Genomic DNA, 12,054 nt, shown 5'->3' on the forward strand with positions numbered 1-12,054 from the left:
ACCTCAAAACAAGACACTACCTGAGGGGAAGAAGGGACATGTACCTCCTCTTTTCTCTGAGTGGGCATCTTCTTTATGTGGGGAAAGACAGAGCAAAGGGAGTATGTCCCACGATTGTATCTCAGCTTCACTTAAAATTGGACATTCGTTTTCTTAAGACTTTGAGTCTTAATCATTTCTGCTTCCTTCCATTAGGCAATGCTGGTCAGAAATACTCTTTGTTTTCATATGAATACATGAAACTTGCACATCAACTGTACATAGGGGCTATCTGCTAAATTAATATCCAAAAATGCTGCAGACTAATGCTATTTTACACAGTGAAGGCTGGTGCCAGTCAACGTGAGTTATAAGGTTGCACTGCATCCTGCACTTTTGGATGGTTGATGATTATATATTTGTGACTCTTTGACTAACATTGATGTGCCCCACTAGACTATGGTCCGTGAGTTAGGGATGCTTTGTTTCCTCACCATCACTTCCTTAGCATTTAGCACAGTGTCTAGCACACGTTGGTATTCAATAAATATTTGTTGAGTGAATGAAAGCATGAATAAAGATTTACTTTTTTTTTCTTGAACACAGATGATTAACTTACACAGAAGAGTTATTTCCTGTTTTGTTTTGAGGCTATAAATCCACTTTTCAAAAGAAAATCTCATGGAAGACAGCAGATACAGCTGAAGGAAAAAATGTTTTTAAGCAGAGCAGTTGTAAAGGGTGAACTTTTTATAACTTTTTAAAAAACTAAGTCGTAATTATTATAGTTAAGCAAAAATGAAAAGTTAAGCTGGAAAACAGAGGCAAACACACAGATTTCTATAAGGTTTGGAGTTTCCTAGGATAACTGATAGAAACTCGCTTTCAAGGGTCATGTAAAAATTGAGCTGTTTTGTTTTGGCAAGAGAAAATATACTACCAGGAATTTTTTACCTTGTGTTGGCTGTCCTCAAGCAACATGACAGAATTGGATTTATGCATGTGTGATTTCCAGATTCAAGAAACCTTAGAATTAACATTAGAACCAAAGACTTTTGCTTAGAGGCCTTTGGGTGAAATCTCATTTACAGATGAGGCTTTGACTTGGGTCAGTATAACTTATCATCTATAATATGATGCTTTGAGAAGAATGTAATTGCCACTTCTTGTCAACAAAATCTTCAGCTCTCTAAATGAATGCATAAAAGTTATTGCTCACATTTAAAAAAAATATCATTTTAAAGGGGTGAAATCTTTCTAAATTTAAATGGTAGTATCTATTTTTAAAGGTAAAAATTAAGTCTAATTGTTTGCAACATACAGTAAAACATATATCACCTTGGTAACGTGCTCCCATGCTTCTGCCGGCTGAGAAGGATCAGCAGCCATAGATTACCTAACCACACCAGGGAAGCCTTAAGTTTTAAAAGCAAAGAAAGGGGATATCATTTCACTTTGAATATGGTGAACAGAACCCATCTGTGCACATCCAGTTTCAGGAGGCTCTGAGCTGGATTAAAATAGAGGGGAAAAATGAAGAGGGGAATCCGGAATGGTTTCCAGCTGTGGAGGATGTTGATGCCTGCAAATAGGAATGTGATTCTATGGCTTTTCCCCCAGCTTTGTAAATGACTTTCCTATTTAGGGTGAATTTTCTTCCAGCTAGAATCTTCTCTCTCTCCTCTACTTCCTTTTTGTTCATTCTGTTCTTCCCTTTGTGATTTTTCTTTCCTGGTTAGTCTGCGGGTTTTGCTAATCAGCAGCATCTCCTGGCATGCTGAACAGCACTGGCAGAGCTCATTCATTTCGGATTTTAAAATCAGTCATCTTTTCCTCCCACCTAATTAGAAAAAGGAAACCCACGTTTCCCGAGGACCTTAAGTGCTAGGCACTCTCATACTTACTGATTCCTTAACTCCTCCCAACCACCCTGCCAGGTGCTCCATCAGAGACTAAGAAAAGTAGGAAGCAAAGCTGGGATTCAAATCCATGGCTTTCTGACTCCAAACCCCTTGCCATCCTGCTCCTGGTTAAGCAAGATTTGGAGTTGTGGAACTTATTTTATTTTATTTAGAGAGAGAGCACACGCAAGCACATGGGGAGGGGAGGGGCAGAGGGAGAGAGAGAATCCCAAGCCAGCTCCATGCCCAGCATTGAGCCTGATGCGGGGCTTGATCTCATGACTTCGAGATCACAACTGGAGCTGAAATCAAGAGGCAGATGCCCAACCGATCAAGCCACTCAGGTGCCCCTGTGGAACTTCTTTTAAAGCAGCACTCAGAACGTAGGTGTTGGCACACATTCTTAAATAATTTACTTTATAATTATTTTAGTAATGAAGTCAGCTAGGCATCTTCTGAAAAAATTTGTTGATTATAAACTTCAGAGTATAAATTCATAGTAAAGTGACCCTTTGGGCATAGACGGCATTTATCTAGAAGGCTTCTGCAAGCTGGACTTTTGTTCCCCTGGTAGAGTTGGGGAGCTCTGGCCTCCAAAAGGTGTTCTTGAATTTCCCTAGCCAAAAGCTCCTTCTCATATCAACCATAAAGTCATGGTATTTATCACTTTAATCCTTAGTGGTATTATATTAATTGATGTCCGGTCTCTACTGCTAGTGATAAACCTCTTTTTTTTTTTTTTTAAGATTTATTTATTTTAGGGGTGCCTGGGTGGTGTCAGTTGAGTGTCTGATTCTTGGTTTCAATTGGGGTTGTGATCTTGGGGTCCTGAGATCAAGCCCCGAGTCGGGCTCCATGCAGAGCATGGCGTCTGCTTGGATTTCTCTACCCTTCTCCCTCTGCTCCTCACCCCCCCCACCATGCTCGCTCGCTCTCTCTCTCTCTCTGTCTCTCTAAAGGGAGAGAGAGAGCATGTGAGTGCACAAGTGGGGGAGTTGGGGGAGGGGCAAAGGAAGAGGGAGAGAGAATCCTCAAGCAGGCTCCCCACTGAGTGCAGAGCCCAATGTGAGACTTGATCCCAGGACTCTGAGATCATGACCTGAGCCGAAATCGGGAGTCGACTGCTTAACCAACTGAACCACCTGGGTGCCCCTAAATGGTAAACCTCTTAAGGGCAGGAGGAGTATTTATCAATGAATAACAAAAATAACATCTGGTCCCTTACTGCTTTGAACAGTGAGTATTTTTGAATGAGCAAATAAATAATTGTGTCTGTGAGGAGGTGACCCGAAAAGAGAAAAAAGGTTGTTAAATTATTTTATACCATAGAATTAGTCACAACCCATTTCAAGATGGAGTAGGCATAGAAATCATGTAAGTACAAATCCTCCATAGATAGATTAGCAAATGGAGGACTAAATCAACTAAGGTCTTATAGTTACTTACTTAGTGGTTCCATGTTGGCACTTTCATTTAAAGAATGGTCAAAACTAAGCCTTATATTACTGGCTTCATGTGCTGTGGCTGCAAAAATCAAAGTCTGGCCTTGGCATTGCCAGGACCAGTGAAAATATATTTAGAGCTACTTTGCCAATTCTAATTCTCACCTTCCGTCTCTTATGGTTGCCAAAGAATTATGACTTTAGAGAGTTTTTTTTTTTTTTTCCTCCCTACTTTAACGTATTGGATTTTGATACCAGCTAAAACCATTGTATTGTCTGGGGCTGTCTGAGAACTTAGTAGATCATCCTGCTATACCAGTGACTAAGTGCAAGGTCTCTGGATTCTACAGCCTGACTTCTGGGCTCAGATTTTAGCTCCTCAGCTTACTGTGTGATGTTGGACAAGTTACTAAACTTAAGTGCCTGTTTTCTCATCAAAAGTTGAGGTTGGGTCATAATAGTAACTATCTTATAGAATTGTTAAGATAAATTAACTAGGTCATTATTAAGGCTTTCCTGGAACATTGGAAATGGTCAATAAATGTTAGCCATTATGATGGTCCTGGAATGCCAAATGGCCTGACCCATCTTCATCCAATCATCATTTTCCTTTCATTGGTAAGGGGTATGTTTACTGAAATTCTCTCTGAGATTTAATAATAAAGATAATGCTGGAGATTACATTTCAGCAGTATCTGGAAGGTTTGGTTATGTAAACATTGACTATAAGGTCTTCCCAGATAGAGGAAATAGTGTGAATAAACTCTGATGGGGAGAAATGTGGGGTTGTCTCAGGAATAGTAAGGAATTCAGGTTAGCTGCAGTGAAAGGTGTCCCGTGGGGAGAAGTGGGAGATTAGGTAGGAGATTAGGGATTGGCCCATGGAGGCCCTGAGATGGCAGTCCAAGGAGTTTGGATTGGGGGCCTTTGAATTCAGAGATCCCTTTTGCAGCAAAGTAGAGAGAGGAGGGATTAGAGGGAATGGGGTGGAGGTAAGGGGACCAGATAGAAGGTGGTTGAGTCCGTAGGAGTAAAGGGGAGGAGGCTATGGTCTTGATAACACTTTGGAATTTATGCAAGGGATGGGGGGGCATAACCTAAGTGCCATTAACAGAAATAGGGTTTGGGATGGAGAAATATGATTTCAGTTTCATGAACATCAGTTTGAGGTACAGGTGGGATAGCCCAAGAGAATCATCCCTTTGATAGAGATTCAGAACTGGAACTCAGGCAAAAAGTTCAGTATTAGAGATAAAAAGCTGAGAGTCATTTCCAGATGTGTGATAGTGGTTAAGGACATGACAATATATGAAATTCCCTAAGACTGCACCCGTAGACTCAAAAGAGATCTTACACTTTTTGGAGGAGAGATAGCTAAGGCAAGAAGCAGTAAACATGGTCACCTAAAATTCTGGGGCGTAGGAATTCAGTTCAGCTGCTGTTGTGTGTGACTTAGAGCCGCTCTTTGCTTTTCCTACAGCACTTTCCAGTTTTTAAGCCTGCTCATGAACCGCAGGAGGAACTTCCTACTTCCCTTTTTCCAATCACATACTGATGGCCAATGACCCTCCAAGTTTCTTTAATACTGGGCAGAGAATTAGGCTCAAATTATGGAATTCTAAAATGGCTATATAAAATTTATATATTTCGTATTACAAAGTTAGAACACAGACTCTGAAGAAATAAATTTAAATTTAAAAAATTTCAAGACCGAACTGTTTTATAACCCTTCATTTTGTATGTGGTTTTCAGTGGGTATAAAAATACTCAGTGGGTGTGTGGGTGGTTTCTCGTGTTTTGGAAATGGTGAGAATATGAGATGCTGTGCATTGGGTTCTGGGATGAGAGCTATAATTACTAACTCTGATTCTTTCCCAGGATTGGCTCATGGGTGGATATCTATCTGAATCTAAAAACCCAACAATGCAGAATCCACAATAATAAACCACTCCCCCCGCCTCCCCCCCCGCCCTCCGGAAATGAAAAGAATTGTTGTGGTGGGGAAGAGGGGGGAGCTTGGGATGATGGTTCTTCCCTGCCTTGCCTCCTTTCAGGCCGTTCACTGACTCTTCAGGTCAGAGATGCAGCTCAAATGAAGGCTGGTGTGGTGGCATCTCCCGGCCTGATGCACAACAGCCGCTGCACAGCTGTGGTGGAAAGAGTTCTAAATATAACCCAGACTCATTTCAAATCCTCCTCCCCCAAGTCTTGGAGGATGTGGTAAACACCCTAAAAATACCTGATGTCTGAACCTTTGAGGTATGGAAGAGGAAGGGGCAGGTGGTAGAATTAGGTCCATGTGGTGGTGTGAGGAGGCCTGGCCAGCTACCAGGCCTGCTGCCCGTGGGGGCCTCTGCCCGTGGGGGCCTGCCACCAAAGCTGCTTGGGGAGCTGTCGACCATGCCATCCCGTTCAAGGATAAGTGCCTACTCTTGAGTCTCATGTTCACTGTTGGCAGGTTTCAAGGAAACTATTCATAGACTAGGCATCTGCTCTCTGTCCCATTGACCTCAAACCTGCAGCTGCCACCATGGTATTCGGGCATTGTGCCGGTTTTTAGTTGTATTTCATGGAATTAGAATTCTAGAGCGGCAAGGACCTTAGCCATTATATTGTTCATAAAACATTCCTTTAAAATCATTGTATTTAGGGAGTCGTATTTCTCTGCCTAGATAGTGACCATAGTGATGTTTTCACATGGAGTCTCAGTCCTTGATTATTAAAAGAAATCACTGTCATCATTATGTAACAAGTAGAAGAATAATGAAAACCAATCTTTTTAAAAATATCGATGAAATGATCCTGTGCAAAGCTTTTTCTTTTTTATTAAAAAAATAGGGTTTTGAGGCTCATTTTGTCTTTCAAACTTCAGTATTTTGAATATTAAAGATCACTGGCAACAGAACCAGAAAGAACACCAGGAGTCTTGTTTTCAAGGAGGCTTTCAATATCTAGTTTCTGGAATCCCAAACCATAACCATGATGTTGTAATTGAAGGACCATAGCTCACCTCTGTTTTCTTGGGAAGGAAAGTTTTCATAGATTACCTCCAATACATATGAGATGCATTCAAAGTCATGGAGGCAGTCAGCACCATTATAAAATAGCATGAATCATCCAAATTTTTAAGTGTATGATAACTACCTTACCCCAGTCTCCTTCAGTAAACTCTGAGAAGGTCCAGTGAGTGCAGAGCCTGTGTTGGGTGCTGCACAGGGGAAAGCAAAGATGCCCCCAAAAGCCTGTATAGCTGATGGTGGAGACAGGACCAATTCAAGAACTGAATAGTTTTAAATATGTTGCATTTATGGTGGTTACAGAATTTTTATAATTGTAACAAGTATGTATCTTCCATTCTGAGGGTCTCAGAGTTCCTTTCTGTATCTAAAAGAGTGTTACTTATTTTACACTCTGGATTGAAAGTAAATTGAAAATTTTTCTTGAATTCTTGAAGCCATCAACATGGTTGTTTTTTTTATGTCACTTAATGCATATCTGAAATAGCACCTCTAGAACCTCATATTTCCCTGGACCAGGACACTTGTAACCAGAAGTGAGATTCCTTGGGATAGAGTCTGCTTTGGGAGTCAGTGTGATTTTGTGGAAGAGCAACTGAAGGCAAGGAGGATGTGGGTTTAGAGGGAATCTTCTTTTTCCATGCAGTTAAGAAGAGAGGGAGGGAGAGGGTAATATCCACCTGTAGGTAACTCAGGTGGCATAGTTCATGAATTCTCAAACGTTTCCCTCTGAAATTCCAGAATGAAGAGCTTCGGAACTTGTCCCTTTCTGGACATGTTGGATTTGACAGTCTCCCGGACCAGCTGGTCAATAAGTCTACTTCTCAAGGATTCTGTTTCAACATCCTGTGTGTTGGTAAGTGACTCATCTCTTGCTGCTGAGCAAGGAGTCTGATCCTTAGGTGTTGGCAGGTGACTATCAGAGGCGCACATTTCAGGGAAATAGGGGAATGACATTTTTTTTTTTTAAAGATTTTATTTATTTATTTGAGAGAGAGAGAGAATGAGAGGTAGAAAGCACGAAGGGAAGAGGGTCAGAGGGAGAAGCAGACTCCCTGCTGAGCAGGAAGCCCGATGTGGGACTCGATCCCGGGACTCCAGGATCATGACCTGAGCCGAAGGCAGTCGCTTAACCAACTGAGCCACCCAGGCGCCCCGGGGAATGACATTTTTACTCGTCTTTCTTTCATTAGTAAAGTAGGACAATAATATACACAGATATATGTCACATAGTTACACAGATTGAGGCTTGTATTTGGTAAATGTTTCATAAGCTTTGCGATGTTACTCAAATTGTTATTTTTATTTGTGTCACACATTCAAATGGTCAGTTCAGTATGGTTATTAAAACACTTATTTTAATTTTTGGTGGGGGGAGAGACTTAGATCCTAACTAGACTATAGGAAGTTGAACGAAGGAAGTGATATGAACATACATAGTAAGATCATTCAAAAGCATTTTGAGAATTTATGACTACAGTGCAATAGTAACCTCCATTGAAGTCTTTTCAAAGGTATACAACCTAATGTAAGTAAAACCTGAAATTACTCTAACTTCCTTAATAAACATAATGTTTACATTTTTGGTTTTTAGAGCAAAAGAATTTAAAATTCTGTTTTATATTTGAAATAAGTTTTCTGCCCGAATTATCAAGTTAAACTTTTGTCTTTAAATTGGAATCTAAAACTAACCTTAGTTTTTTTCCTGGTAGATAAATAGAAAAAACCCCCACGAGAATTGATTTATCTGCCTCCTCAGTATGTTTTATTCATATCTTGTAGATATTGTACATTAGTCTAGGCCTCTGGCCTTGGTATTTTTCTTCTCTCTAGCCATATTCTTTTTAAAGGAAAGGCAGAAAAGAAGGTGGGGGGGAAAAAAGAGGAAAATAGAAGTATAAATCTGTTGGTTTGAAGCAGAGTTGCCCCTGGCACAGATAATGGCCTTTCCTTCTTTGTCACTCCTGATGAATGGCCAGGCTGTACAGCAGTGAAATGGTTTGGGCTGCATTGTTTTGTTGCCATTGTCCTGTTGTCCTCCGGGTGTGTGTTTCGGAGACATCACTCTGAGCTAGACCAGAAGAAATTACATATATAGCCAAGTGGACCATCCTTCCCCTAAGCTTGGCAGAATGTACCAGACTTATTTCTCTTGTCCAGGTAAAATGAAGTGAATTTAAAAAAGGTAGGCATTGAATATAAGAACCACCATTTAAAAAATTTGTTAGTTATTAGGGGGAGGGCCAGATATTTTCTTTTTCAAAAAACCTGAGCATATTCAATGTAGCCCCTGTATTCGGTGTTCATTTGTAGAAAGCCACAACCGACTTGTACACTAGACCAGCTTGCACTCCGGCATTATGTCTGAAAGCGTTGGATTAGACAATAACTGGAGAGAAACATGACCAAAGAAGCCAGCTCTCATGCATTCCCCTTTCCCCTACATGAAGCTGTTTAAAATTCAGCAGGGGAGCTCCTGAATGGCAGCTCGTTCTACAGAGTGGCATAAATGAGTTGTCTTTTCTCTTAGGGTAAATGCTCATTGCAGAGCAGGGCAATTCTTCATTAGCTTAGCAATTTGTTGGCAATTTGTTGATTTTCTATTGAAGAGCGTGCTAAATTAGAGGCCAGTTACTATTCTGGCTTCTCTTCCCTGCCTCCCTCAGCCCTGTCTCTAAAATCAGCTTCAAGAATACATGTGGGAGTTATATCCCAGCGCCTGCAAGTAGGATAATGCCTTTCAGTGGGATTGGGTTTGCTGGAAGGACCTGGTTTGAGCCGGTGTGTGGTGTGCAGTGGGGTGTATTGGCTCATTGGCTGACTCTGTGTGTTCAATAGCACAATTATGATGCCAGTTGGAATTCATCACAAGCCACATCCACGCTGCCCGGATGGATTTGTAAAGCAGCTGCTATTCTGACTGTCCTGGGTAGGTGATAATGCCTTTGATTTTTAGATTTTTATTCTGGGCTCATTCTTAAACACGTTTAAAATTAGTTTTTTAATTTAAAATAATACATACTTGTTTTTTAAAAAATTATAAGCTCTCCCTGCCCCCTTTCCCCTCCTGCCCTCATTTCCATTCCACAGAGGTAGCACTGTGGAATCCTTCTAGAAATCTTCTACATTTTTCTGTACTTAAAAAATTATTTTTGGTGGCTTAAAACAACACTGGCTTATTATCTTACGGTTCTGTAGAAGTCCCATATGTGTCTTACCAGGCTAAAATTAAGGCATCCACAGGGCTGAGTTTCTTTCCAGAACCTCTGGGGGAACTCACATTTCCTTGCTGTTGCCAGCTTCTGGAGGCCACCTGCATCCTTGGCTTGTGGACCCTTTCCTCCATCTTCAAAGCCAGCAGTGTTGTGTTTCTCTGTGTTTTTGTATTAGGAAAATTTTCACAGAGAATTCCAGAAGTCCAGTTTAAACTCAAGAGGCCTCTGCAACTCCAAAGCACGCTAAAAAAATAATATATTGAATCATGTAATTAAGAACAGCTGGCTCTAGGGAATCACAGAGTGTTTTCAAGGCTGTGTCTCTGGTTCTTCATCCTGCTTGCTTCTGCTTGGCTTCATGTTCAGGCTTTTTCTTCAGGAGGCTAGTATGGCTTCCAGCAGTTGTCGGCTTAGCAACCCCCGAGGAAAGAACCCGCTGTTCTTGACAAGTCTCGCTGAACAGTCATAGGACGTCTCTGACCAGGCCTGAGTCATATGCTCACTCGGGGTGGGATATGGGGTTAGCTAACTACAAAACACAAATGGTGCCCTGCGAGAAAGAAGACATGATCAGAAAGGAGGTTGGTCACGGAAGAGACACACACTGGACAGGCATAAACAACTCTCACGATTATGGGAGCACTTTTATGTTTTGATTTTACACAAATGAGATCATGCTGTTCATATTCTTCTGCACCTTCCTTTTTCCTTTCTTTTCTTTTCTTTCTTTTTTTTTTTTTAACTCTACAGTAAGTCCTAGCTATTCCTCCATGCTGGTATATCTAGCTGACCAGATTCTCTTCCATGACTCTGGAGCCCTCTGGTTGGAGCCAGCATTAGCTCTTTGGGAGACGGGGGTCAGGGATGTCAGCATTAAGTATTAAGCATACTTGTCCACAGAGGGTAGAACACATCAAATCCCTTTGCCACAAATAATTTACAGCAAAATATCTGTATAAGAAAACAACTCTCACTGCCGATTAATGGTCCATCTGTTTATTTATTTTTTATTATTTAAATTCAATTAGCCAACATATAGTACATCATTAGTTTCAGATGTAGTGTTCAATAATTCATCAGTTGCATATAACACCCAGTGCTCACCATACCACGTGCCCTCCTTAATGCCCATCACCCAGTTACCTCATCCCCCCACCAACCCTCAGTTTGTTTTCTAGAGTTAAGAGTCTCTCTTGGTGTTTCTCCCTCTCTGATGACTTCCCATTCAGTTTTCCCTCCCTTCCCCTATGATCCTCTGTGCTGTTTCTTATATTCTACCTATGAGGGAAACCATATGATAATTGTCTTTCTCTCATTGACTTATTTTACTCAGCATAATACCCTCCACTTCCATCCATAATGGTCCATCTATTTTTAAAGTAAGAGTCTATGAAAAAGTATTCTAGTTGATCAAAATATTTTGACAGCCACTTAGAGGAGTAGGTGACATTTAATTTAAGCATATCCATGGTACTTTCTTTTCACATTGTCACTCTACTGTCCATTTGTATTTTTTTAACACCGTATGCACATGTGTGGTATTTATAGCATCATTATTTTCATGTGATAATTACGGGAGGGAATTGAGAATTAAAAAAAAAAAAAGTTACGATCCTAGTAAGGAAACTGATCATGTTTAACAAAAAAGCCTTGGAATTGTAATTTTATTTTGTGGCAAGAGCTGTTAGGTTGCAAAGAGGGGAAACAAACCAGGGCAGTAACTAATCCTGGCATGAGCTTAGTCTAGTTTTAGAGGCCATGAGTTAAATGTCTGGTATTAGAACCCATCTCTGTTGAATCCTGGAAAGAAATGTAATAAAGAGGAGAGTGGTGTTCACTTAACAGGGAAGGAAATTCTTGATGTTAAATTGGATGCCGGAACACCCAGGAGTTCATAGCCTCCCCCCCACCCCCCCGCTGCATCTTGCTTACAACATACTGAATCACCCCCAGAGCTGCGCTTGTATTTAAACAAAGCCTTTTCTTTCTTATCCATGCTGTATTTCTCTAGGGAATCAAAATTATTTAGCCTTTCTTCACAATTTAAAATTTATGTACCTTATTCATTTTCCAAAATGGCATTAGCTCTATGAGAAGCTTCAACATTGATCCAGAAGTATGTAAGTTCTTTGTGTATATACAAAGATGGATAAAATACTGTAACATCCCTGCTTTTGAAGGGCAACCAGTTCAGTAGTAGGGTCAAAGTAAATTAATAATATGTCTTGAAAATAGAAATCTTTCTTATAATCCAACCATAGTTGTTTTGAGAGGATGACAGAAGAGGAGTAGAAACCATGCAAGTTTAAGATCTTTTTAGCCAAGACTATAGTATGAACATAAACTGTTTTATGTTCATTTTTACACTTAAATGTTTAATTTTACACTTAAATGTTCAATTTTACACTTAAATCTTTTTTTTTTCTCAAGAATTTTATTAAGTTTTTTTTTTTTTTATTTGGGTATAGTTGACACAATGTCACATTAGTTTCAGGTATAC

The 12,054-nt window shown here is 40.3% G+C and overlaps 1 protein-coding gene across 10 annotated transcripts in view; it reads left to right on the forward strand.

Annotated features, from left to right (window-relative positions):
- The window catches only part of SEPTIN11 (septin 11), a 91,739-nt gene that overhangs the window by 38,636 nt on the left and 41,049 nt on the right, over nucleotides 1–12,054 (forward strand). For all 10 annotated transcript variants that reach the window (XM_027598446.2, XM_027598444.2, XM_027598448.2 and 7 more), the window contains exon 2: nucleotides 7,081–7,195. In XM_027598446.2, the coding sequence (XP_027454247.1) occupies nucleotides 7,081–7,195 (115 nt within the window). The remainder of the gene's footprint in view (nucleotides 1–7,080; nucleotides 7,196–12,054) is intronic.

Source organism: Zalophus californianus, chromosome 2 (assembly GCF_009762305.2).
Source record: "Zalophus californianus isolate mZalCal1 chromosome 2, mZalCal1.pri.v2, whole genome shotgun sequence".
NCBI lineage: Eukaryota > Metazoa > Chordata > Mammalia > Carnivora > Otariidae > Zalophus > Zalophus californianus.